This window comes from Oncorhynchus clarkii, chromosome 16 (assembly GCF_045791955.1).
Source record: "Oncorhynchus clarkii lewisi isolate Uvic-CL-2024 chromosome 16, UVic_Ocla_1.0, whole genome shotgun sequence".
In the NCBI taxonomy this organism is placed as follows: Eukaryota; Metazoa; Chordata; class Actinopteri; order Salmoniformes; family Salmonidae; genus Oncorhynchus; species Oncorhynchus clarkii.
This window is the reverse complement of record NC_092162.1, coordinates 55,310,234-55,338,025: the sequence shown is the minus strand read 5'-3', so window position 1 is coordinate 55,338,025 and position 27,792 is coordinate 55,310,234. Positions and strand designations below refer to the sequence as shown.

The window sequence follows — 27,792 nt, the reverse complement described above, 5'->3', positions numbered from 1 at the left end:
ATGAAAATCTGTCACCAATTGGATGGCATTTCTTCCATCTCTGAGATTGTTTGAGTCATCTTTGTTTTTCAACCTGGTTAAGATTTTGTCATGAATTCCATTTTAAAATATTAGACAAATGAATGAACCTATTAATTGTACATGTATTGAAATTGTGTATAGAAAGGGTTGTTAATGAAATATACTCCACTTGGGTGGGGTGAGGGATGGGATTTCAGATTCCTTTGTCCATGCAACCTCAACTACCCTTTTCCTGTTAAATAACAAAATAAAGATTGTGCAACTTATTTGAATTTGTTTAAAAAAAAAATATTTATAGATTGATACATTTCTTCATATTCCAACCTTGGTTTTGTCTGAATACTGCACTACGCTAACCACTGAGGAGCAGTGTAGTGCAGTGGCATGGATACTGTCAAAATGGTGAATGTATTCAGAGTAGCTTGCTTATCCAATGTGCTACCTGGTATGATGAGCCAGTCTGTAAGCTTTACAAACTGAAGTTGCATGTTGGTGGAAGGGAAGCTTAGTTGTGGATCAAGGAAGGGTCAGTCCTCCCAGGAGTCTCTGATTTCAGGTCCAATACATTCCAAAACCTAGTGTAGCTTCTGCCCTATGGGTGGGTACTTCATGTTGCTCTCAATGGTTTGGATATGGTGTCTCTCCTCTAGGCGGGTGAAGTTTCCACCATGTTGCTTTCACCTACCCAAACATTTTAGATCTGCACAACTTGGAGATAAGATTGTAGAGGTCGGTTTCGGATTGGGCAGTAGTGCCCCCATGGATTTGCAAGAAAGTTTTTGCGCTTTTTCTGGCTCAGAAATCGTGCCCCTCTACCCCGCTCTTCCCTCCATCAATCGTCCCCACCCCTCCCTCATCCCTCTCTACAGTACGACTGAGCTCAGCCCCTTCGGCTGGAGGCTCGGGTTTATCTGGAATCAACGTCAAAGCCATTCAGGAGCCGCGCGCTGTAAAGTGAAGGAGCGGTCTGTCACGAAACCTGGGGGAGAGCGAGCGATAAGGACTGGGAACGGAGCTTGACTTTTTCCGCGTAAACTCGGATTTGAGGGGCAAGCGGGGAGCCATGGCTATGTTTTCAGCTCTCGGGCTGCTCTTGCTGTGCCAGCTTTTGACATCATCCACAGCCCAGGTAAGTGGTGGCTTTGGGGCGCCCGTTATCAATCCATGCCTGCTGTTTTCATCCGCTACCCTGTGTTCGAAGTTGCGGGAAGTAGCTACTTTGTAAACTGCCTGATGTATTTAGAGGCATTTGATAACTAGCATGAGGTTATTCTCATTCAGTTCCTAGTTTCTGCTTTAGGCTACCCTGTCGGTGTAAATGTGACAGTCTAATCCTTTCATAGTAATTAGGATACCTGTAAGGCAGCTAGCTACCTGCACGTTTGTTAGGCTATTTACCATCGATTTTGACATGAACATTTGACCCAGTTTTAGATTTCGTTTATGTTCCTGCGTTTGTATTTGTTTTATAAGGTGTCGATTGAAGCAATGCGGTCAAATTGTACAGATTAAGCAAACTCACTATCCATTTGTTTATTTAATCGTACACAGGTGTCCGTGAAGGACTGTCTTTGCAGCAGTTCTCTTTCATTTACTTGCACGTTTCTGGAGTCGGGGTTATGTTTTCCTTGAGGTTGAGGAATGCAGAACCTGGAGACCAGTGGCCTGTGCACAATGACACCTTTGTTCATTCAGCCGTGGTCCTGGGAAGCTCTAGGAAGAACGAAAGCTTATTTTTGCAGTCATATCAAATACTCTTTGTATGAATTATTTGTGATATGTTCATCCTTTTATTACACTTAAATTCTGAGTTTGTGACCCCAATATTTATTCGCACTGTCTATGCGTCATTTGGGGCATTTCTGCGCCAGTGCGCATGGTTGTTTAACGGTTATTTGATTCGCATAGCTTTGGCATCATATTTTGTAGTACATATTCATATTTTTCACATTCTTACAACGGAATCAGCGAAATGTATGTTTACTTTGTTGTAGTTTATTGTTTAGGAGATTAAGAGAAATGTATTATAACCTTGCCTACTGCAACCTGCAAAATGTGACCACTTATTTGTGTTCTGAATAATGATGTACGATCAATTCACACTTATTCGACCACTTTCAAAGCATTTTAGGCTTTTTTGTTGTTGGTGGTGTAATTGTATCCTGTCTGTTTTCATCCTTAATGCGCACATTCCTTCCATGTCAATTTTAACAGTAGCCTAGACATAAGCAGTTTGATTTTAGGCCATTTATAGCATGATGATCACTGTTTTCCGGGAATTTTTGTTGTATTGATTTTTGAGGTCATTGTTTTGTGTTGCAGAGACCCGGCCCACGAGGAGCAGTCGGGCCGCCAGGACCCCCGGGACCCGATGGAAAGGATGGCACTGATGTGAGTTAGCCAGACACCGATGCATGTGGGGTTCTCTTATTGGTTTTGAGACCACTACCACTGTAAGGTAGTGGAGTGTTGTAGTAGAGCAGAGGTTTGCCATCCAATTACTGATTTAAATTGTCGTCATGGCTGAGGCAATCAAGAAACTTGTCACTTTAGCACTTTCTTGTCACAACGAATTTGAACAGTTACCTACGTGGATCTAGGGTACATTAAGCTTTATGCCAATTGTTTATAGGGAAGGTGTTGTCTTTGATCCTAATAATAATCAAAGTCGTTTAAGTTTCTACAATTTATTAGAGAAAATTGAGTTTTTCCCCCTATCTAAATCAAATGGACTGAAAATCCAAGTATGACTGATATTCTTTTTCTAATCAAGTTTGATCAAGTATATTAAATTTCCCATCATTGATAGCGGTGTTTCAATATGGCTCTTGCAGTAAAATTGTGGTCAAATGCTCTCTAGTAATCCAGTTTATAACATATTGACTCCTCCCACTGAGAGTCAAATCCCTGTGCCACAGGTATTTATTTGGTAATCATTAAACACTCTGCACACAGGCCTCCTATTGGCCAGACAGACAGATATGGGAAAAGCCATAAATCGCAACTTAAACCAGACATCAAGTCCATATACTATATGTTAGAGGGGAAATTGGATTATGTGCTTAAAAACAAAAATAACTTCTACAAAAATGTCATATGTTAACAACTTTACTGATCATAACAGAAATTCCATAAATTTGATATACATACTGTATCTTTATGTCTATCAATTTTGTGTGTAATATATTTTATGTCTATTATATTTTGGGGATTGAATACTTGTGTTGCTTTGGTGGAGTAAAGTCAATTCACCACAGCTTGGAAGACCAGCCAGCCATACAGAGGACCCATTCATTCATACTCTACGAGAGCATCTAAAGTTACCCCTCACACCTCCTCCCCCTCCCCTTCCCCCTGTCCAAACCAACTGGAGGCTTTCATCATGTGACCACTCTGCTCCGTCAGGTCCATTTTAGCACTGTTTATTTCTCTCCATTGCCCATTGGGAGATTTAGGGCAGAGGGTGGCTGGCTACCAGTCGGTCTATCACTGGTAGCCATTCCATTTATAGCTCTAGGGTGGGTTTCATTTCAGTTGTGTTTCGATTTAAATTTTATGAGAAAAAAAATGGCCAGAAGGATGTCCATATTTCACAACTTTCTGCTGAAATGGTGTTAGTCTTTAAACACACATGCATGTGCACACACACACACAAACACACACACACACACACACACACAGTAATTGAGTAACATTTGTAACTAGATTTGTATTCACAGACAACTTATTTAAGAGCATGGTATGTTCCAAATCTGTCCAATTTTCCAGACTGAAATCAAAGGCAGATGCCTCTTAAACGTGTCCTTTTGGAATTGAATGTTGTTTCTCTTGATTAACAGGGCAAAGATGGCCCGGCTGGACTTTCAGGAAAAGCTGTGAGTATAACAACAGAACAGAGCCTTTTACAACAACGGATCAACAACCCAATTGTGTAGGGTGTGTGATTATTATAACACTGAGCTGTCCCAATGTTTCAGGGACCCAAGGGGAAAGCAGGGGGAGCAGGAGGACCAGGGAACCCAGGCCTGCCTGGCCTCCCTGGGGTGGACGTAAGTGACCTGTAGAAACTCACACACACAAACTGGTCCTGTTATAGATGCGTAAAAGATTGGCTGAATTGCTGTAGAACTCAGTTGCTGTAGAACCTATTAGATAAACAGTAGTTTGAGGCTATTTATCTCAAGCTGTAGTCCTTGACAGTGGCTTAGACTGCTTCCCAGTATTCAGTGTATCCCATTGTATAATTAACTACCTGGAATTCGACTGATTTTGACTGAACCGACATTACCTGCATTCATGCATACAGAGCGAGTAACCTGTCCTCTAGAACAAGTGTGAGCAATTGGCTCATAGCTTCCTCTTGTTAGAGAACTTGATAAGAACATTATATGTCTGCCATCTATCTAAACAGTTGAATTTAGCAATTTACAGAAATAGCACAATATAATGTCTAATAATGTTTCCATGATGTTGTCATTCTTCCTCAGGGATTGACAGGTGCTGATGGGCCTGCTGGGAAAGACGGTCCTCCAGGGGAGGTGGTAAGTGAAGTGCCTCTCCCTCTCCGGGTTCCTGGCTGTTTACCTCTGAACCTTGACTTTAATGACCTCTTCAACTGAAGACTGCCCCTCTGGGCAGTTAAGTGTATATTTCAATCACCCACTAAAAAATAAAAAAACGCACAGAGATACAGGTCCAGAGTGACAAAGTCAATAACCATTCGAGGTTCTTCAGTTTGCTCAGTTTATCAAAACACACACAGAGAGCTGGTCACATTATGACCTTAGGCTGAGGAAGGTACCATTCTTTCCTCTATGTATCATTACTGTATGACCCTCCAGAATAGAGAGAAAGGGGGTTAGTTACAGTGTGCTTCTTGGAGAGACCTTGGTGGGCTAAAGCTGGTACCTACTCAGGCCTCTGTTTTCTCCCTGTCGGGACGGATTTGTCGAACAGGCTCTGACCCTTTGTGGGAATGTTTTTAATGAGAGATCGGGTGATTCTGAGTCAGATTTATCTGCCGCTGGCCGCTGCTTCCCTAATCCCACCCGGAATGCGCACAGTTTCCCACCAAACCGGCACAGACTGTAGGAAATAGAGGGATCTGCAGCTTGGTTGCTATTGGAAAAATAAATACCGTTATCCCCAGAGGAAGGCTTGAAGGAACTACACTAATGTTATCTAGCACCACAGGACTGGTTATGGTTAAGTGTTGGGAGTTATGCATTAAATAGTAGGTTAAAGGGTGTTAAAAAGGTTCTGTGATTACAACTTGAAGGGTGTAAATGGCTCCACTGTCAAGGTGGAGGCAGCCCTCTGCAATTCAACTAATTAGTCCCATTAATCAGGATGTGAGTGTTAACTGACTGCCTAATTACCTGGATTAAATGTGCCGTGCCGCAATTGGTTTAAACCCTGTCTGATATTTCCTGGCTAACATCCATGTACTAATGGGGTGAAGGTTGACAAGCTTGGGCGTTCTCTCCCTCCCCCTGAGGAATATGGACTGAAACTGTTTTCAGAGAAGAACTCCCTTTCTCTGTCAAGACATATGGACCACCTCCCCAAAACATTCAGTAGATAACGAGATGCCCCGATGCTCTTTCATACCCATATGCAGCGTCTTCACTGCTCAGAGTAGGGAAGGATACTGTACATTTTTACTGTTAAATCCAAGTAATTCATGTGTGCTTTGTTGTGGCAGTGAAGACTTCAGCCTCACTTTGCACAAAGGTTAGTGTAGTTTCATGGACCTTAGTTCAAATCAAGCAGATAACATCAGAGATACTGAGAATAACAGTAAAGAGAGGAAAAGGGAAAACTAACCACCATACATTACATTCCATACATCACAGGAGACATACAGGCGTGTGGCTGTATTGTGTGTGCATATGCGTGCGTATGTGTACAGGTGCATGAGTGATGTGACTGTACATGCGTGAGTGAGTGTGTGCAAGTGTCTTACTGTGTGTGTGTTAGTATGTGCAGTTGTACACCGGTCTACACTCATCCAATAAAGTCAGCGGACACAGGGTGGAATGCATTGTGGGTTGCTGTGACACCACTGTGTTAAGTCTGATTGTAAGTCTTTTTCTCCCTCACACCACACAGACACTCCAAACACAGCTGAGATCGAGTGGGATTGAGGAGGACAGAGGAGGGGTTGGAGGGGATGCAAGGGGAAACAGGGAGGGGGGAATGAAAGTGTGGACAGGAAAAGCGAAATAAAATAAGGAAAGCATCGGATGGAGTGGGGGGGTGGTACATCTTTATTAGGCTCTTGCTGTGGGTCATATGAGTGTCACTGCAGCACAGGGTCTGTTGTTTATAATAATGTAATAATTGCAATTGTTTCTCACCTATGTGGACGAAGGCAGTTGCTCTAGTTTTGGCTCACTGATACATGACTCAATGCTGACACATGTCATCCCCTCCCAAAGTTCCCGAAACAATTTTGGCACAAGAACATGGAACTAATGTTTTAGGTTTTTAACCTAGTTCTCACCTAGTCTCATGTTTCATTTTATCTGTTGAAGTCGTCTGAGGGGTTGTCTCTGTGTTTCTACAGGGCGACGCTGGACCTTCTGGGCCAGGTGGACCTCCTGTAAGTACTGTTAAATCTTCCACCACTGTTACATGCCATCAACGTCACCTATATCAGAACACCCCCCCACCTGTCCACATTCATAACCTCCATTACACCCCCTCATCTGTCTACAGCTAAACCCATAACTAGGGCCCAGAGTGTTTCCTGGTCAGGTCACATGGCCAAGAAACATGCTGGGCCCTACCTACAAGAGACACACCGATGTGGGAGTGTACACAAACTGATGTGTATGTATGTCTTAATATGCCTTTCCCTGTCTTCCATAGGGCAGAGGGAGACCAGGAGCTCCAGTGAGTACAGATGATTATAAACAGTTTTCTTATGTTGTCACTGTGTGTGTGTGTGTGTGTGTGGATCTTTTTGCATGTATATGTGTGTCTTATTATACATTTATGCATGTGTTTGCGTGCATGAATGCTTGCGTGTGTGTGTGCTCTCACCTAACCCATTTCTATTGTTTCCAGGGGCCACCTGGAGCCAATGGGCTTGAGGGCGGAATCGGGCCACAGGGACCAGCGGTGAGTGAAGACCAATTAATTAATCAATCCCGATTTTAAGAAAGATGTCAAACAGACAGAAAACAGGGAAATATACACTTAACCAGTTGTGTAATATGCTCTTTGACTGCCGCTACTGGATATCTAGTGGACTCACTGCTAATTCATGATTAAGTAATCAAGTTGGCGAGTTAACTGTTTAACCACTGAATGACAAACAAACAAAGTCTACAGTACCAGAAGCATGATCACTCCAGGACCAAGGCTAGAGACCTCTGACAGACAGGCATGTCTCTTCAGTCCAATCCTTTAAAAAAAAAACTCTGCTTGAATCAACCAACAATGACCGTTTACAGTAGTCAAGTGGGAGAATCAGAATGCCCATGAGTGGAGGGGGTCCTGTTAGTGGGCTACCCCAGCATAAGGTCTCATCTCTGTGGGGAGAGGTCCCTGGAGAGAGAACTAGGACTGATTGGAGTGATCATGATTTCAGTTGAGTTTCTTATCAGAGTCGCTGACCAGGGGTGCAGCAAGGAAGAGTCAGCTTTGATTTAGTTTAACATGATGAGGGTAGGGGAAATGTGACTCTATGCACTGATTTTGTGCAGTTTATATGCAAATTAACCCTGTTGATTGACCTGTGTGTTCTCTCTCTCTCTCCCAGGGCCCTGAGGGTCTTCCAGGATTATCCGGGCCTCCCGGCCCTGATGGACCACCAGTAAGAACAGAACATCCACATTATCTGCTGATTTCTCACATTAGTGAAATCCCCCATTGTCATTGTTTAACTGCCATCAGTCAGTGCATCCATGTACTACCACCTAGTGGATTTCTAGAGCATAATTGCAGCTTTCACAAGGAATGGAGATAAATGGCCTCAGATGTGGGGTGAAGAAATGCTTAAAGAAAGAAAGGTGGAAATGTTACTCATTCATTTATATATCAATCTAAATGTCATTCTCTATCTTTCTAAGGGTCTTCCTGGGGCTCTCCCTGATGGCAGTGGAGATCTGTTGGTAAGTGTCAGAATGTTTTTTTTTTTAGACCCAACACATTTAAGGACATGAACCCTGTACTGTACTGACTGCTATGCACAACATTGAACAGCAGTGTGCCATTATTTTTACTATTATTTTTACCTAATGCAGTGTTGTCTGTCCCCTTTATAGTGTCCTGCCATCTGTCCTCCTGGCCCCTCTGGCCCTCCAGGAATGCCTGGATTCAAGGTGGGTACAGGACATTGTCGCCGCAGATAAAACAATGAGCCAGATATTTCACCGGGTGTATAAATGTGAAACATCCGGTTGGCGTTTCCACCACTCACTACCAAACGTGTCAGCAAAACTAACTGTTGTATCTCTCCCTCTCCCATCATCTATCCCTCTCTCTTTCTCTATATCTCACCATCCATCTCTAAATATGTATGCCTTGCTTCTTCTGTCTGTCTTTCCTTTCATCATTCCCTCTCTCTATCTTTATTTAGGGTCACACAGGGCACAAAGGAGATAAGGGAGAGCTCGGGAAAGATGGAGAGAAGGTGAGATCAGAGTTGAAAGAGTGAAAATCAGAGTATTTGACTAGTCTGAAGTCTTTATCCAGGTGTTAACTATGTGTTGTTAACTGCGTGTCCTCTCTCCCAGGGTAATGCTGGCCCACCTGGTCCTCCAGGGATTCCTGGCACTGTCGGCCTGCAGGTGAGTTTTGTCACCTAATGTGGTTCAAAACACGGACATTTCTGTTGGCTGTCCGTTTACATTGTCGATTCCTTTCTGCCTGAGCCCTGATGTGTGAATGCTATGCACTGTTAAATGTTCTGATTGGTTCCGATGGTGATTATGATTGATTCTGCTGGTCCCTAACCATCCTGTGCTGTTGTTTCCCAGGGTCCTCGTGGTTTGAGGGGACTTCAGGGCCCAATGGGGGCAGTAGGAGACAGGGTGAGTACCACGCCTCTGAAGGTCTTTGTCAAGATCTCTGGAATTTACAGACCAGCACTTCAATGGGCTGCAGTGGAAACTTGATGTGCTCTCAGTTTTACTGATTAAAATGCATTATCTCTCTTTGTCTCTCTCTTTTTAGGGTTTACCAGGTTTCCGAGGCAAACCTGGTACTGCTGGCATCATCGGCAAGACAGTGAGTCTCTCCTTGTTTGTACTGTCTGTTGAGGAGTGTATAACTCGTACTGCACAAGGCATATACTGCTCACTTCGGTGCTGATCTTTATGTCATTGTGTTAGATGTCTGCCATTGGTCCCATCAATAAAAAGCTCTGTGTGTGTCATTTGATAATTCCAGGGTGATGCTGGAGAGAAAGGACCAGAGGGATTTAGAGGGCCAAAGGGAGAGATTGTGAGTAAATAATACACATACAGTATACATTTTTGTATTTATATTTGCATGTCTGATAACTGTCATTTCTAATCCAACAGCAGACTAAACAGTCATATGATGGTAAATGGTGTGAGTACAGGGGATTTTAAAGGATCTAATGTTGTGCTACAAACAGTTCATTGCAGGTACTGTAACATTGTTTCTCATCATTTCTCAACAGGGCAAAATTGGTCCAAAGGGAGTTTCTGGCGGAGCAGGACCCAAAGGGGAGCCCGTAAGCCATAAAATACAAATCTCTCAAATGATAACAGATATCTTGGACCCCTGACCAACAGTGTTTCTCTCTCCCGCAGGGTATCCCAGGCAGAGACGGGAAAGATGGCACCCAAGGACTGGACGGTGAGAAGGTAAAGTGGCACCCTTTTCTCCCAACATGCTCTCTGCTCTCTTTCCCATGAGTCCACAGTGAGGGTGTGGCTGATATATTTTTACCAGGTTAGTCTCATTGAGATTATCAATCTATTTTACAAGGGAGACATGACCAAAATAGCAGCACACACAGTTGCAAACACACTTATAACATAAAACACAAAGCACTATAGTTTTAAAAACATAAATGTACACAGCAAGATGGTTTGGGAAAGTGTGGTGCAACTATAGATGTAGGATTTTTATTTGAGCCAGTTTGCAACATCAGGAAGATAATCCTCCTGCAGCAACAGGAAATGTGAATTATTATGTGGATTATAATTAGTGGACATTTTTGTAGGGGTTGATCCATGTTCATTATGGTAAATCAAGCTTTTTAAAACTTCGAATACACTAAAATTCTCAGCAACAAAAAAGTTAGCAAATTAAGATCCTACGTATGGGTCAAAACATTGACAGCCCCCCAGTTCATTTTCTATCATAATGTTTATCCTACTGTAGCATTAAACTCATTAAAAGGGACGAGCTCCTGTAAGGGACGAGCTCCTGTAATTTCAGGACCTTTTGAAGCTTGTTCCAAGTGGAAGGGGCAGACAACTGGAAAGAACAATCAACAAAACACAGTCATGTAGACGCAGGCGATAGTTTTCATTTGTCAGCTCCACATTGTCCAGCAATCTCAATTTTTTTATGACATAGTGACAGTGTTTCTCTGCGTTGCCAGGGAGACGCTGGACGGAATGGGGTACCCGGTGAGAAAGGACCCAACGGCCTTCCTGTGAGTATCGAGCATTACATTTTTCTAGCGTCCCACTGTGTAGGGTTAGTTGGCCATTATCGGTTAGTGTCCCACTGTACCTCCTACTGGGAGATGCCCTTACACACTCTGATTCTCTTACACACTCTAATGACTACACAGACAGAGATGCTTGCCATTTGGTTAGTACCTCTGTACTCTGTATGGATTTTAATTTCCAATAGGGCGGCAGGGTAGCCTAGTGGTTAGAGAGTTGGACTAGTAACCGAAAGGTTGCAAGTTCAAATCCCTGAGCTGGCAAGGTACAAATCTGTCATTCTGCCCCTGAACAGGTAGTTCAGTTCAGTTCTAACCCACTGTTCCATTGAAAATAAGAATTTGTTCTTAACTGACTTGCCTAGTAAAAAGGTAAAAAAAATTAATATAGACATTCTCACATCTCAAATAGACAACAGTTAGTGCCTCTATGCTCTGCAGTAAAGAACACAGGACAGAGTAGACTAAAGAAATATATACTAACTAGCCCTTAACTCTGTTAACCAGTCCCGAGTCCCATGGCATCATATTACTACTGTGGACACTACTCCAGAGTCATGTTTCTATGTCTGTATTTCAGGGTTTACAAGGAAAGGCTGGCGCAAAGGGTGCCAAAGGAGGAGTTGTGAGTATGCATAACTAAGTCATGAAGATAGTGATTTCATAAAGACAGGGATATGATGTCAATGAGGCCATAAAGAGAAGGATATCATAGTTATAAGAGCAATGTCACAATCAGTGGGTGTCAAACACACAACATAAATGCCTAGAAGGACCTAATAATGTCCATTAGTCCACACTGTGACAGCTATGAATAAACAGTGACGTTAAAAAGATTGTGGCACAGCATACAGACAGTGATGTCATATGTCCAATGATGTCATATGCACATAATCCAGATAGGAATGTCATAAAGACTCATAGCAATAATGTCGTACAGGTGTGCCACATCATTGGTCATGTCAGAAATGTTTTGTGATGTCATAAAGCCAGTGATGTCACATTGATATTGTGTAATGAAAGGATGGAATCATACTGAAAAATAGGGGTAGGGTTACGATTGTAGTGAATCAAAGGACCATGAATGTAATAAGAAACCTTAGGTGCTGGCTTAAGGCCGGTAGCAACCACTTCATTTCTGGTCAGAACAAGGATGTCCAGGTTAATGGGAGTTTAACGGAAGAAGATGTGTGTGTAAATGTGGACATCTGACCACTCATGGTTCAGATAACTGAGAATAATGTCCAGTGAGAACTGACTATGTGGTCGTTTAGATGCACACATAATTAAACATCAGACATACAGAGATTCAGTCCAAAGGAGAAAAAAAGTTCAGCCCGAGGGAAAACTTTGGGTGTGCTCATCGGGATGGGGAAAGCACGTTTCTGACCACACAGCGTGCTGGGGTCATAGACTAACTGAAACTGAAGTCCCGGGAATCAAGGCCACTGATAAGCTGAAGGTGATGTGGTGATAATTATTTGGCGTGACCTTGACCAGTAAGGCACTAACAAAAGTGGGGGTCCTCTGAATGGGAGACTAAGCTGCCCGACTAGAACTAACCATAAAAGATGGCTAGAATCAGCTGACAGAAGCTGGATGTTTTAACACATACAGCTAATGATGTCACAACTGATATCATAGGATCAGAGAAACAGCCAGTGATATCATAATCAGTGATCTCATAAATATGTACAGGGATGTCATACAGCCAGTGATGTCACAAATTGTATCATACAATCATAGAAACCATACAGACAGTGATGTCACAAATTACATCACACTTTCAGGAAAAATATATAGACAGTGATGTCATAAATGATATCATACAATCAGATGCACCATTTAGCCAGTTGCAGTAAAGATCATAAGCCACCACATAACCATTCCCCTTTCCTTCCCAGGGTGACCCAGGAGAGATGGGAGAGGCAGGGCCATCTGGAGAGCCAGGTATTCCTGTATGTATCTGATGGGCTTCTGGGGCACTTGTGGGGTATTTCAGGGGTTTCTGTATTGTGGGTAATTTTGTTACAATGCAGTCATGGTGTATCAGCTCCTCTCAACTGCCTGCACCATCATCTGACTCCTCCCACAGGGCGACATTGGTATCCCAGGAGAGAGGGGCGAGGCGGGACCCAGAGGAGTGGCTGTAAGTAGTCTAGGTCAAAGTACAATACTATGGAAACATGGCAGCATCCACCTGTTAAGATGCCAGTGGGGAGAGTGGAGCCATACACCAATCAGAATAGTAGTCAACATAGCATTAGAACGCATGGTTAAAACAGACCCCTGGTAGGAAAAATCTGTTGTTTCATATTTTCATGGGATGATTGAGAGAGGATAAAGATGAAAACTTCCACTTATTAGTTAAATGATAAAACACAATAGTTTGTGATTAACTAGGAGACTGTTGCATAGTAACATACAACATGTTCTTACACACATGGGAAAATATATTCCCATACCTCCCCATATACAGCTATTCTTCTCCAGTGAGATGGAGGCAGTAGGGAAGATGGGAATGTATGAAATGGGGATGGAGGAAAGAGGGTCAGAGACAGAGGGGTCTTTGTCTTTGGTTCCCCATCAGAACCCCAGAGGGAGGGAATGCAGGATACAGCCTTGGGTCTAAAGCCAGGTGGCACTTCCCCATCACAGCTGGGTGCAGTGTCACTTTCAAAGCATTCCTCAGATAAGACATATTCAAACAAATGATTTTATCAACTTCTACACAAATTATGACTCTTGTGCCTCTTTCATCACACACAACTGCAATATCCTCCTCTTTCAAAGTTATAAACACAATCATGTCCTGCTTTATTGTAGTCTCATAAAGGCAAGGTTTGATAATATTGGATGAGGGAATGCAGGTCTGTGTCACAGGTCAGGCTAAGATTTACTTCCATTGTCTTTAGGCCCTCGTGTACTTCCTATTGTGCTAACATGATGTGCGTTTCCTAGGGGGGCGTCGGACCAGTGGGCAACATCGGGGTTCAGGGCAGCAAAGGCTTCCAGGTCAGTAGCATGATAGGATACGGAATGAGGTGTCCCACCAAATATCAATTGAATGATTGAGTGTTGGAGTGTTGTTATGGTGTCTATGTCATATTCAACAGGGAATAAAGGGGGCTCTTGGTGACCCTGGCCTTCCCGGACCAACCGGAATTCGCGGCGGATTTGGTGAGAGGGTGAGTGTGACTCCGAACAGAATGCTTACTGGCCAAAGACCTCTCTGAAGTGACCAAAAGTGGTGTCCACCCCAGAGATTTGAACCGCTCACCATGTGGTTCCAAGCCCAAACATCCCTATCAACTACACTGATGTCCTTGTATGAATAAACAAGGCATTTTACTTGTAGCTATGCCTTTTAAAACTGATTAGAACTCTTGACCAACTGACCCAATATTGTCTTGAGTTAATGAGTCCATCCACTGGAGATATATCTGTCAATGAAAATCCCTTAACTAGAGAGCCTTTAACACACAACCTAACCAACACACACACACACACACACACAGAACATGTTAGGGCATGATTGTTAAGGCTGCATTTACACACAAACACCAACTGGACGTTGAAAGACAAAAATGTCCCCTAGAAGGCATCCCACCACCACTCCTAGTCCAATACCTACATTTGAAGTCGGAAGTTTACATACACTAAGGTTGGAGTCATTAACTCAATTTTCAACCACTCCACAAATTTCTTGTTAACAAACTATAGTTTTGGCAAGTCGGTTAGGACATCTATTTTGTGCATGACACAAGTAATTTTTCCAACAATTGTTTACAGACAGATTATTTCACTTATAATTCACTGTATCACAATTCCAGTGGGTCAGAAGTTTACATACACTAAGTTGACTGTGCCTTTAAACAGCTTGGTAATTTCAGAAAATTATGTCATGGCTTTAGAAGCTTCTGATAGGCTACTTGAAATCATTTGAGTCAATTGGAGGTGTACCAGTTGATGTATTTCAAGGCCTACCTTCAAACTCAGTGCCTCTTTGCTTGACATCATGGGGAATCAAAAGAAATCAGCCAAAACCTCAGAAAAGAATTGTAGACCTCCACAAGTCTGGTTCATCCTTGGGAGCAATTTTCAAACGCCTGAAGGTATCACCTTCATCTGTACAAACAATAGTACGCAAGTATAAACACGATGGGACCATGCAGCCATCATACCGCTCAGGATGGAGACGCGTTCTGTTTCCTAGAGATGAACATACTTTGGTGCAAAAAGTGCAAATCAATCCCAAAACAGCAGCAAAGGACCTTGTGAAGATGCTGGCGGAAACAGGTACACAAGTATCTATATCCACAGTAAAACGAGTCCTATATCGACATAACCTGAAAGGCCACTTGGCAAGGAAGAAGCCACTGCTCCATAACAGCCATAAAAAAGCCTGACTACGGTTTGCAACTGCACATAGGGACAAAGATCGTACTTTTTGGAGAAATGTCCTCTGGTCTGATGAAACAAAAATAGAACTGTTTGGCCATAATTACCATCGTTATGTTTGGAGGAAAAAGGGGGAGGCTTGTAAGCCGAAGAACACCATCCCAACCGTGAAGCACGGGGGTGGCAGCATCATGTTGTGGGGGTGCTTTGCTGCAGGAGGGACTGGTGCACTTCACAAAATAGATGGCTTCATGAGGCAGGAAAATTATGTGGATATATTGAAGCAACATCTCAAGACAATAATCAGGAAATTAAAGCTTGTTCGCAAATGGGTCTTCCAAATGGACAATGACCCCAAGCATACTTCCAAAGTTGTGGCAAAATGGCTTAAGGACAACAAAGTCAAGGTATTGGAGTGGCCATCACAATGCCCTGACCTCAATCCTATAGAAAATGTGTGGGCAGAACTGAAAAAGCGTGTGCGAGCAAGGAAGCCTACAAACCTGACTCAGTTACACCAGCTCTCAGAAGGAATGGGCCAAAATTCACCCAACTTATTGTGGGAAGCATGTGGAAGGCTACCCGAAACGTTTGACCCAAGTTAAGTTAAGCCTACCCCCTCCTTTTTCGAACATTCTGTTAAAAATCGCGCAACTTTTCAGCGTCCTGCTACTCATGCCAGGAATATAGTATATGCATATGATTAGTATGTGTGGATAGAAAACACTCTGAAGTTTCTAAAAATGGTTAAATCACGGCTGTGACTATAACAGATCGTGTGTTTCATCGAAAAGCGCAAGAAAAACTGCTCACTGAAAGCTAAAAATAATATCCATGCGTCACTTTCATGGATTGTTAAAAGGGCACAAAATTAATTATGGACCTGCATGCAATTCCTACAGATTCCACACGATGTCGCCATTGTCGTCATTATCGGGGAGTTTTTTGTTGGTAAATCCAACTAACTGGATTCCATTTCTTCCGGTCTCCGCCAGGATGTTTTGAAGTGCACATTGTCGGCCATTGATTTGAAGACGAGGAGCTATTGAATACACATCGCCCTGTAATCATTTTGATAGATTATAAACGTTTACTAATACCTAAAGTTGGATTACAAAAGTATTTCGAAGTGTTTTGTGAAAGTTTATCGTCAACTTTTTTAATTAAAAAAAATGACGCTGCGTTTTAAAACAATGTTTTTTTCTGAATTACACAGCTTCCATAGATGGCTATTTTGGTTATATATGGACCGATTTAATCGAAAAAAAGATCCAATAGTGATGTTAATGGGGCATATAGGAGTGCCAAGAAAGAATCTCGTCAAAGGTAATGAATGTTTTATATTTTATTTCTGCGTTTGTGTATCGCCGGCTACGCTAAATCTTTTGTTTACATCGCATTCAGGCATTTTGGGGTGTTGCATGCTATCAGATAATAGCTTCTCATGCTTTCGCCGAAAAGCATTTTAAAAATCTGACTTGTTGGCTAGATTCACAACGAGTGTAGCTTTAATTCTATACCCTGCATGTGTATTTTGATGAACGTTTGAGTTTTAACGAGTACATTTAGCATTTAGCGTAGCGCATTTGCATTTCCAGGTGCCTAGTTGAGACATCTGCGTCTCAAGTAGGATCAAGAAGTTAAACACAATTTAAAGGCAATGCTACCAAATACAAATTGAGTGTATGTACACTTCTGACCTACTAGGAATGTGATAAAATAAATAAATAATTCTCTCTACTATTATTCTGACATTTCACATTCTTAAAATAAAGTGGTGATCCTAACTGACCTAAAACAGGGATTTTTTACTAGGATTAAATGTCAGGAATTGTGAAAACTGAGTTTAAATATATTTGGCTAAGGTGGATGTAAACTTCTGACTTCAACGGTACATATGCGGTTGAATTACTTAAGTAGATGTCCTAACCGACTTACCAAAACTATAGTTTGTTAACAATAAATTTGTGGAGTGGTTGAAAAAGGAGTTTTAATGACTCTAACCTAAGTGTATGTAAACTTCTGACTTCAACTGTATTTTTACACAGAAACATACACTGCAGCGTGCGTGCGTCCACACACACACACACACACACACACACACACACACACACACACACACACACACACACACACACATAGTTCCTCCTGCCAGGCCCATGACGAGCAGAGCAGTATGTGCTTATAACCTGGGCAGTGTGGGCTCACTCAGAATCAGATTATTATAGGGTGGAGCCTTGGCAGTGTGTATTCATACTGTAACGAAAGGTAACATAGCCAGCCTCCTGTTCAGGAGCCGAGGGCAGAACAAAGCCTGGCTTTATCCAGCTCCTAGGCTGCCCCACTCCACTCCACATCCCACCACACCTCCATCCCACTCCGCACACACAGCCTGCTACTGGACTTCACAACCACGGACTCATACCCATTTCTCTCTCTCCTCACTCTCTCGTTCTGTTTCTCTCACAGGGTCCAGTTGGAGCATCAGGCCCTAAAGGAGACATGGTACACTTGTAGCTCCTTACATTTGGGGTCAAATTAAGCTAAGAATGATAATACCATAGTAACACCCTTCCCACTATCTTCATTCAGTTTGATATTGGGGATTTTCTGTCTCTTAAGGGGTTCAGAGAGAATATTGTCAAAAAGATAATGGAAAAGGTTATGGAGTTGGGGATATGGATTTATGGGCTCATTATGGAAGATAATGTGAGGGTATATTTGACTTTTGTAGGCACATAACGATACATTATATTTTCTATGGAAGCTCACATGCACACCCAATTGTTGTTATTCAAATATTCACTTGTGTTTTCTGTTCAGGGCATGGCAGGAGCTGATGGTTTGCCCGGGGAGAATGGAGAACCTGTAAGTTATCCTTCATATTTTAAATTCAGTCAAATGAATATACATTCAATCAATGAAAACATGTATGTCATCCAATTTCCTTTGTCTTATTCGTCAACAATCTTTTGGTCATTCTCAGGGTCCATTTGGTCCAGTTGGCCAAAAAGGAGAGGTGAGTTATCTTTTCATCTTTATCCAAACTGTGGAGTATATCCTTGCCAGTGTAAAATGTATAGGTCCTAGTTCCCAACTCTCTACATTGAGACACATTTTAGCCAAACCCCTACTTAGTTGGGCTTACTAGACCAGTCTATCATTGTCCCTTTCTCACTATCTTACATAACATCTTTAGCTGCTCTTTCCATTATTATTGCCTCTCTCCCATCTATCTTTTCCCCCTCAAATAAAATTTTATTGGTCACATACACATGGTTAGCAGATGTTAATGCGAGTGTAGCGAAATGCTTGTGCTTCTAGTTCCGACGGTGCGGTAATATCTAACAAGTAATCTAACAATTTCACAACAACTACCTTATAGACAGAAGTGTAAAGGAAAGAATAAGAATATGTACATATAAATATATGGATGAGCGATGGCCGGACGGCATACATATGAGATGAGTAATGTAAGGTATGTAAACATTATATAAAGTGGCATTGTTTAAAGTGACTAGTGATACATTTATTACATCCAATTTTTAATTATTAAGGTGGCTAGAGATTTGAGTCGGTATGTTGGCAGCAGCCACTCAATGTTAGTGATGGCTGTTTAACAGTGTGATGGCCTTGCGATAGAAGCTGTTTTTCAGTCTCTTGGTCACAGCTTTGATGCACCTGTACTGACCTCGCCTTCTAGACGGGGTGAACAGGCAGTGGCTCGGGTGGTTGTTGTCCTTGATGATCTTTTTGGCCTTCCTGTGACATCGGGTGGTGTAGATGTCCTGGAGGGTAGTTTGCCCCCGTTAATGCGTTGTGCAGACCACACTACCCTCTGGAGAGCCTTACGGTTGTGGGTGGAGCAAGTTGCCGTACCAGGCGGTGACACAGCCCGACAGGATGCTCTCGATTGTGCATCTGTAAAAGCTTGAGTGTTTTCAGTGACAAGGCTGTTGTGCCTTCTTCACCATGCTGTCTGTGTGGGTGGACCATTTCAGTGTGTCTGTGAAGTGTACGCCGAGGAACAATCCACATTCTCCACTACTGTTCCGTCGATGAGGATAGGGGGTGCTCCCTCTGCTGTTTCCTGAAGTCCACGATCATCTCCTTTGTTATGTTAACGTTGAGTGTGAAGTTATTTTCCAGACACCACACTTCGAGGGCCCTCACCTCCTCCCTGTAAGCCATCTCATCGTTGTTGGTAATCAAGCCTACCACTGTAGTGTCGTCTGCAACCTTGATGATTGAGTTGGAGGCGTGCATGGCCACGCAGTCATGGGTGAACAGGGAGTACAGGAGAGGGCTGAGAACGCACCCTTGTGGGGCCCCAGTGTTGAGGATCAGCGGGATGGAGATGTTGTTTCCTACACTCATCACCTGGGAGTGGCCCGTCAGAAAGTCCAGGACCCAGTTGCACAGGGTGGGGTTGTGACCCAGTGTCTCGAGCTTAATGACGAGTTTGGAGGGTACAATGGTGTTAAATGCTGAGCTGTAATCGATGAACAGCATTCTTACATAGGTATTCCTCTTGTCCAGATAGGTTAGGGCAGTGTGCAGTGTGATTGCGTCCTCTGTGGACCTATTGGGGCGGTAAGCAAATTGGAGTGGGTCTAGGGTGTCAGGTAGGGTGATATGAGCCTTGACTAGTCTCTCAAAGCACTTCATGATGACGGAAGTGAGTGCTATGGGGCGATAGTCGTTTAGCTCAGTTACCTTAGCTTTCTTGGGAACAGGAACAATGGTGGCCCTCTTGAAGCATGTGGGAACAGAAGACTGGGATAGGGATTGATTGAATATGTCTGTAAACACCAGCCAGCCAGCTGGTCTGCGCATGCTCTGAGGACGCTTCTAGGGAATGCTGTCTGGGCCGGCAGCTTTGCGAGGGTTAACACGCTTAAATGTTTTCCTCACGTTGGCTGCGGTGAAGGAGAGGCCGCAGGTTTTGATAGAGGGCCGTGTTAATGGCACTGTATTGTCCTCAAAGCGAGCAAAGAAGTTGTTTAGTTTGTCTGGGAGAAAGGCGTCAGTGTCCGCAATGGGGCTGGTTTTCTTTTTGTAATCCGTGATTGACTGTAGACTCTGCCACATACGTCTCGTGTCAGAGCCGTTGAATTGCGACTCTACTTTGTCTCTATACTGATGCTTAGTTTGTTTGATTGCCTTGCAGAGGGAATAGCTGCACTGTTTGTATTCGGTCATGTTTCTGTCGCCTTGCCATGATTAAAAGCAGTGGTTCACGCTTTTAGTTTTGCATGATTGCTGCCATCAATCCACGGTTTCTGGTTGTGGAAGATTTTAATAGTCACCGTGGGTACATCATCGATGCACTTGCTAAAAAACTCGCTCACCGAATCAGCGTATGTTGTTGTCTGAGGCTATCCGGAACATATCCCAGTCTACGTGATCGAAGCAATCTTGAAGCGTGGAATCAGATTGGTTGGACCAGCGTTGAACAGACCTGAGCACAGGCGTTTCTTGTTTTAGTTTCTGTCTACAGGCTGGGAGCAACAAAATGGAGTCGTGGTCAGATTTGCCGAAAGGAGGGCGAGGGAGGGCTTTGTATGCGCTGCGAAAGTTAGAGTAGCAATGATCCAGAATGCTGCCAGCTTGGTCGCGCATTCAATATACTGATAACATTTAGGGAGCATTGTTTTCAGATTAGCTTAGTTAAAATCGCAAAGCAAGGTGACCATCTCTGCCTGCTGCACCATGTCTGATGTGTTGCCAGAGATGTGGTGTTGCTACTAAGCGCTGGTGCCCAGGCCAGACTGCAACGCACTAACTCATTGCACGGGATCCTCCCAGCTCCCATTCTAGGATTAGCTGGATTGGCTTGCTGTACGGTTGCTTTAGTGTTATTAGCTCACTCTCTGCCATCCCCACAGAAAAGAAGGAAGCTACGCTAATCTGCAGCACAGTTTGCCTTAGAATTAATGTAATTACAGCCAAGGCGCTGATGTGGCTCAACAACTCTCCATGGTGCTAGCTAGCTACAGTAACTCTGACACTTATGAGCTATTGTTGTGTTCATTAGATTAATTATCAAGTGATACAACGCCATATACACTCCCACACTGATGTTCTCAAGGGACTGCACAACTTTATTTATTATTGTGGGGGGAAATGGCCAGGCCTACAGTTTTTACTTCATAGAAAGCTTTTGACAAGTCAGGTAGTTTCTTTTTCCAGGGTCACCTAAAATTAACTGCTGAACCAGCTCTGAGGCGAAGGGAACAATTGCGCTGTCTGATTCCCTCAGATCAAGATGTCTTAGAAGTTAATTTTTCCAGAGTGCAATAGACCAACACTTTCATTCCTCACAACTGAACATCTGTTTGACATTTACTGAGTGAACGCAAGAGCTGTAGATTCGATTTTTGTTTGTTTGTGTTTACAGTCTGGGAAGCGTGGCGAGCTGGGACCTAAAGGTGTTGTGGGACCACAGGGAGAGCTCGGAGCCAGAGGGGTTCCTGGGAAACCAGGCCTAATGGGCTTCCAGGGTGAACAGGGTCTGCCTGGAATCGCTGGCAAGATTGGTGTTCCCGTGAGTAACCAGGGATAATACCTCGATCCCTGTAAACTTGGTGTCCCTGCGCCAAGAATGCCTCGGATTGATGACACCTGCTGAATGAAATGTCTGTCTTTTCTGCATCTGTTTTCAGGGTAAACTGGCAAGTGAACAGCACATTAGAGAATTGTGTGGATCTATGATTGATGGTGAGGCTTTTGGAGATCAAAAGGGCTGTAGTGTCCTTGTCTAAATGACCAAAAAAGGACATTAGCTTATTTTTTTACATGAATGTGTTTGCAAATGTATCTTCCTCTGTCCTTCCTCAGATCAGATTGCACAGCTGGCTGCCAACCTCAGAAGGCCCCTGTCCCCTGGTCAAGTGGGTCGCCCCGGTGCTGCCGGACTTCCAGGGAAAGTAGGAGAGACTGGGTCTATCGGTCACCCCGGCTCCCGCGGACCTCCTGGCTACAGAGGACTGCCTGGAGACCTGGGAGACCCCGGTCCCAGAGGTAAGTAACAGGAGATACACAGGTCCATGTCAAGAACATACTCAAAATGTCTGCCTTTCTGATCATCACAGAGCAACTTTGCAGCATAAAACATACTGTATATCTCATAAGAAGTGTACAGACAAGTGTGACCATCTCTATGTTGGGCCTATTGCAATTTGTAGCGCCAATAGATTACCTTCTTATAGTAACATTTGTTTTCTGTCTCTTCAACAGGTGATCTTGGTGAACAGGGTGACAAGGGTCCCATTGGAAAGGCCATCGAAGGGCCCATTGGAGACCAAGGATACCAAGGTATGACAGTTTATACACTGTGCATTCACAGTGAGTGGTTTGGGGAGTTGCATTAGTATACTGTCTCTGCCTGTGTATAAACCCTTTTGTGGGACACCTGAACCTATATTGGAGAGAGTAGTGCCGGTTTCCCTGTTTAAATCAATGTATCCCTGTTGGGAAACTTGGCTCATTCCCTACATTGTGCCCGTAGGTATCCCAGGAGTGCTTGGAATCGTCAAAGACGGGCGTGACGGATCCCCAGGAGATCCAGGTGAGCCTGGAGAGGCAGGTAGGACAGGAAGGACTGGGCACTCGGGCTCCCCAGGAATCTGTGACACTACCGCCTGCCAGGGGGCAAATGTCCATGGGAAAACCTCCAATCCCAAGAACCATTAAACATTACTTCCCTCATCCCGGAACTAGCCCCCCCGGGAGGTGAAAAAGAGGAAGAGAAGGAGAGAAGACAAGTCACAGTTTCCTCTTGAATGTATTTAAAACAAGACGGGAACAGTAACAACAGATGTGAGATTTATTTTGAGAGGAAGAGGACATCCCAAAAGGAAAAGAGCAGTTTGGGAAAACAGAGACGAAACAAAGACAAAAATCTAGAATCCATCCATCTATGAAGTGGACAAAGCTGATTAAACGTTTCACAAGAGCACTAGAGAACACATGCAATCGTGTCAAATACCATTGAAAGTAAATTACAATTTAACAAAAAAACTGAAAAATAACTTTACTGGAAAAGTGCTTATAGGCCATTATTTTCAAAAACATTTGTGTAAAAATATGTATTTTAGTTGTTTCACCCCCTGTCTGGAAGATAACTCTCTAACACTAAAACTGTGATTGTCCTTGCAGTGAATGTGTCAAGGTCCTTTCTGCTTAGACCTGAGTGTTCCCTCACAGGACAAGCTTACAAAATGTAAAATAAGAAGATATGTGCCAGTGAGCAAAATGAAGTCTCTGCCATGGAGCTTTGGGTGTACTGTAACAGGCAATGAAGAAACCTATGTGCCCCGATTTTGTATATTGATGCAACCACGTTATTTTTCAACTCTTGCTAGACTAGTTTTTTTTATGTTGTCAAGTTTATTTGTTGCCCTTTTCCTTTTTTCACATTTCATGATTACATGTTTGATTTAAAAATCTCTTCCATTAAGTTTTGAAAATAAAAAAATGTGGATGCATCAGAAATTGTAATTGTAGAATAACTCATTAACGATTTGTGCTTTCTTTTTTTATTTTGCAATGACCACATCCACTTTGTACCGGTGCTGTAACTATTAAATATACATGACTTTAAATACTATTTATTATTTGTGGGTGACTGTTGTATGTACAGTAAGTTGCTACAGCACCATGTTGTAAGAAATAACAAATAAAGCCACTTTTCAGTAAAACATTACTCTTTTCTACATATCAAGTTAACCAACTGAATGTTTATGCAATCAAACAATCAGGAGATAAACACAAAGGCAAGTACATTAAGTCACATTTATTTTAAATATCTAATATTAAGGTAATATGAAAAACTGTCACGGAAACTGAACTTTTTCCAGAGTTGTATATACAGAGTGGAGCAACACTGAACAATATACATTTAGAAGGCTGCATTTGTTGTTAATGTGGTTTACTGTTGCCACAAGTACCAAAAAACACTGTATAAAACACATTCAAATTACAATTGCAGATAAAGATGCACGTATGATTAAAAATGGAACTATATTACATCTGTTAACTAAACTGAAATCTAGTCAGTAGATCATGTTCAACTCCTATCCTAGAGAAACAGTGCCTCCTGTGCATGACTTTCAGTAAAGCATTTTTTTAATAAAAAGGTTTGTTGGCTCAAAGAATCACAATTATGTAAAGTTGTATAAAAAAACATCTCTCCTTCCTCATCATACACACTAACCTGATCCATAGGAGTCCTGGAGTGCAGTTAAACTTGCATTGTACAATCAAGACCCTCAAAACCACGTTGGAATGTTACTTCCATGGTCAAACTTAAAACCTTCACCCATTTTAATTATTGTCAATCATGAGGTTTGGAAGGGAAGCTCGTTTCAAATATTAGTCGAACTTGGAACACTTTTAAGCAAAAATAAACATTTATGAAATCTCTTGATACAAAAACTGTGCCCAAATAGATCAAGACGGAAAATTACATGTTGGAGTACATGCTCTGTCAAGGGGGATAATAATCACAGAGGAGAAATAAAGCAATAAACAGAACACCAAAATCCCCTTTCTCCCCCGAAAAAAACTATCAAATGGATGTCTGTCCCTCTGGCAATACCTGATGCTTTCGTGATAGCTAACATTCCAAAGCCAAACCCGATGGATCACAGCTACTCTTGAGGGTAAAATAAATTAATAAATAGAATAATTATTAAATAGGTGTGTGTATTTACTGCTCCGATGCCTGTAGGGTGCTAGATGGCTCTGCTGTCTCCTGGCGGACCATGACCTGGCCTGAGGCACTGCTGGGCTTGAGCCGCTGGCCAGTCTTGCCACAGAACGTGCCCTGGAACTCCTGAGGAAGAGGGCAGAGTCAGTCACCACTTTAGGAATACCTGTGCATCAGGACACTACAGCAGCACAACATTGCAATATGTCTGTTGGTGAGGTCATAGCCACGTAGGGACTATCAACTTAGATCAGGCACTCACCTGTTTGATGGAGTCCCCGTACACCTCTCTGACGTACTTGAGGAAGGCGGTGGTCCATTGCAGGGTGGTGGCTTTGTCCGTCTCGTGGTTACAGAATGGCGCCAGCACATTCAGCTCATCACAGCAGAAGCGGATCCTCCTCCTAGAGTAAAAGGTGTCACTGACAGGAGCTTCTGTTTGAGGTGTCAGTGTCAGTGTGTTTTTTTTCTTTTATGGTTTAGGTATGGTTTGCTGTGCTGTGAAGCCCTTTTTGACAAATGTACCATGTAAAAGTGTGAATGCTAATGAGCAAAAGTAATAACGTGCCCAAGAGAGTAAAACAAGCAACAGTTTGTGTGTCTGAGTATAAGTGTGATGGGTTCAGATTTCTAAAAACGTTGAATATTATTAATCATTAGTTATGCTAGAGACATGAGGGGTGCCATAGACGAGGGTCTAACCCAGGAGTTAATGGTTATCTGTAGGAGGAAGGGTTATGGTGGGTGCAATTAAGCTTAGAATGTGATGAGTGCAGGGAAAACAATCGCATGTGGCAGTACTGATAAAGGGAGGGAGCTGTGGATAAGAGGTCGAGGTCAGGTAAGATTAAGGGAAGAGGAACCATTTATTGCCTGTATCACTTTGTATCTTTATTGCTAGGCAGGAAACTATGTTTAGCGAGAAGGAGGAGACTCCACCCAAAGTGGGGTACATATACCACCACTATTGTAAACATGTTTTTTGTTGATTCAGCTGTTCGATTCTTTGGGAAGAATAAACCTGGTCTAAGCTTTCATAGTAGTGTCCGTCAAGTTCTTACTCTGATAACTAAAACCTAACAAGTGTAAGCACAAGTGTAGGTCTGATTACCTGCGGTCCCGCTCCTTGCTGTTGTGTCTCTCTCTGCGCTGGCTACTTTCCACTGGTGGCCCTCCTCTCTTTTTTGCGCCTGCTCCTCCAGTTGCTCTTCCCTCCACTGAGTCTGTGACAACGCCAGAGGTCTTGACAGCACACGTTCCACGGGTCCTACCGCGTTTAGCAGGCTTCGCCACAGCATCATCTGAAAGAGATAAAGAGGGTGTTAAGAGTTACAACAACAAAAAAAAAGAGTTGGATGTTATGTTCAGCAATACTACAATACATGTACAAAATAAGCTGGAGAAAGACTGTACATTAAGTTTTGTTATGAGTGCCCTCCAAATCAAGCTGAACAGTGAACATACATACCTTCCACCTTCACCCAAACTTTCTCCTCTGTTGGGTTGGGGCTGTTGACGCATGGAACTTTGTCAGGCATCTTGTCTTGCCGATAGCTGAATGTGAAGTTCTTTGGAATGATCAACCCTTGATGCTTATTGGGGTCAAGCATATGAGGGACATTCCCAAATCCCTAAGAATAGAAGACTTGTCAAAACATAGCACTGAATCCCTTCCTTGTAACAATATAAAACAATTACATTTTTATGATTTAGTTACATCAGTAGTTTGTTGCTCATACTTGACGGGCGCCAGCGATGGGGTTGAACATGCTTCCATATGGGTATGACAGCTCAATAGGGTTGCCCCGATCTGACCTCACCCACTTCTGTGGTTGTGAATGCATTGCTGCTTCTTGCGCCTCATTAGATTGATGAAGCATTGTCAAAAAACTGTAAAAGAAAGACAAATGTTGAGTAACTCAGTACTTCTATGACAATGTGTTTTTAGTAGTGTAGTAGAGAATTTACAGCTGTAAACAAAGTATGGCTAGTATAGGCCTACATTATCGTCACTCAAAATGTAGGGATAAAACGTACTTGCTAAGAGCTGCTGATTGCACATCCTGTTGTCTGGGGATGTCAAAGGGGGTGCAGTTGAACCTCTTCTCCAAGCGAACTCGGGCGGGTGGGTTGGGCCTGGACAATAGCTGTGTGCTACCGTTGTTGTATGCTTCCAAGCCACGTTCTTGGGTCGCATCCACTGCACTCCTGATTTTAGCCAACACGGAGCCGGGGACTTCACCGCAAGTGGTGGGGGTCCGTTCTCCAGGTATAACGTTCCCGTCACTGACCAATACCATTTTAATTTCCTTGATGTCAACCTGTCCACCCTGGTTTGAGCCGCCGAGAATGTACTGCTGCTCATCAGTTGAAGTTGACATAGCATCAGGAGGAGTGTTCGGGGGAGACTTGGCTGGGTATTCTGCTTCGCAGTTTGTAGGTTGGGGTGCAGAGTTTTCCACGGTGAATACGGTAGTGTTGAACCGGGCATCTCCTGATCCCTCTGGACCAGCTGCTTGTGCCTCCATGTGTGACTGGATTATGTGCTGAAGGTGGGTGTACTCCACTTCTGTCATCTCCATCAGGTTGAGCTCAGTGCCCAAAATCTGGCTTTGATCATTTGGAACACACACGTTTTGGCTCATGATCACCTCGACAGAATCTGGGTTGTACTGCCCCAATGCAGGTGACACATGAATGGTTTTACAAGCAGGTGACACATTAATGGTTTTACATGCCACCGACATCGACATCCTGTTGAGAGAAACACATGCTTAATGTCAGCTTAGAACAAGAACACTTACTTTCATGTTCAACATAGCTATCTATCTGTCTGTTACCGGGGTCTATAACCTTAGCTAAATCAATGGGCTGATCTCTGGCTAACTAGCAAGATACTTTTCCCGCTCTGATCGATCAATCCAGCTCGCGCGTCTTAATCTAAACTGCGCTAACGTTACACTCCAGCTACTATATGTCAACTCACTTCACACTGCGGGCA

At 43.1% G+C, this 27,792-nt stretch overlaps 2 protein-coding genes across 2 annotated transcripts; one reads left to right on the top strand and one right to left on the bottom strand.

Annotated features, from left to right (window-relative positions):
* The first annotated feature begins 914 nt into the window (after nucleotides 1-914).
* LOC139368774 (collagen alpha-3(IX) chain-like) lies at nucleotides 915-23,101 on the top strand. Its single transcript, XM_071108105.1, has 32 exons — nucleotides 915-1,150; nucleotides 2,344-2,412; nucleotides 3,861-3,896; nucleotides 3,999-4,070; nucleotides 4,509-4,562; nucleotides 6,590-6,625; nucleotides 6,895-6,918; nucleotides 7,093-7,146; nucleotides 7,790-7,843; nucleotides 8,100-8,141; nucleotides 8,295-8,351; nucleotides 8,609-8,662; nucleotides 8,766-8,819; nucleotides 9,009-9,062; nucleotides 9,205-9,258; nucleotides 9,421-9,474; nucleotides 9,677-9,730; nucleotides 9,810-9,863; nucleotides 10,610-10,663; nucleotides 11,259-11,303; nucleotides 12,583-12,636; nucleotides 12,774-12,827; nucleotides 13,640-13,693; nucleotides 13,795-13,866; nucleotides 17,549-17,584; nucleotides 17,903-17,947; nucleotides 18,066-18,098; nucleotides 21,480-21,626; nucleotides 21,745-21,799; nucleotides 21,920-22,102; nucleotides 22,319-22,396; nucleotides 22,590-23,101. The coding sequence occupies exons 1-32, from the start codon at nucleotides 1,085-1,087 to the stop codon at nucleotides 22,772-22,774; spliced, it is 2,037 nt and encodes a 678-aa protein (XP_070964206.1). The 5' UTR covers nucleotides 915-1,084; the 3' UTR covers nucleotides 22,775-23,101.
* Nucleotides 23,102-23,610: 509 nt separating this feature from the next.
* LOC139368775 (transcription factor-like 5 protein) lies at nucleotides 23,611-27,544 on the bottom strand. The gene is made up of 6 exons (XM_071108106.1): nucleotides 26,829-27,544; nucleotides 26,531-26,681; nucleotides 26,260-26,422; nucleotides 25,903-26,092; nucleotides 25,054-25,195; nucleotides 23,611-24,917 (listed from the first exon to the last, which is right to left on the bottom strand). The coding sequence occupies exons 1-6, from the start codon at nucleotides 27,542-27,544 to the stop codon at nucleotides 24,792-24,794; spliced, it is 1,488 nt and encodes a 495-aa protein (XP_070964207.1). The 3' UTR covers nucleotides 23,611-24,791.
* Between the last annotated feature and the right edge of the window lie 248 nt (nucleotides 27,545-27,792).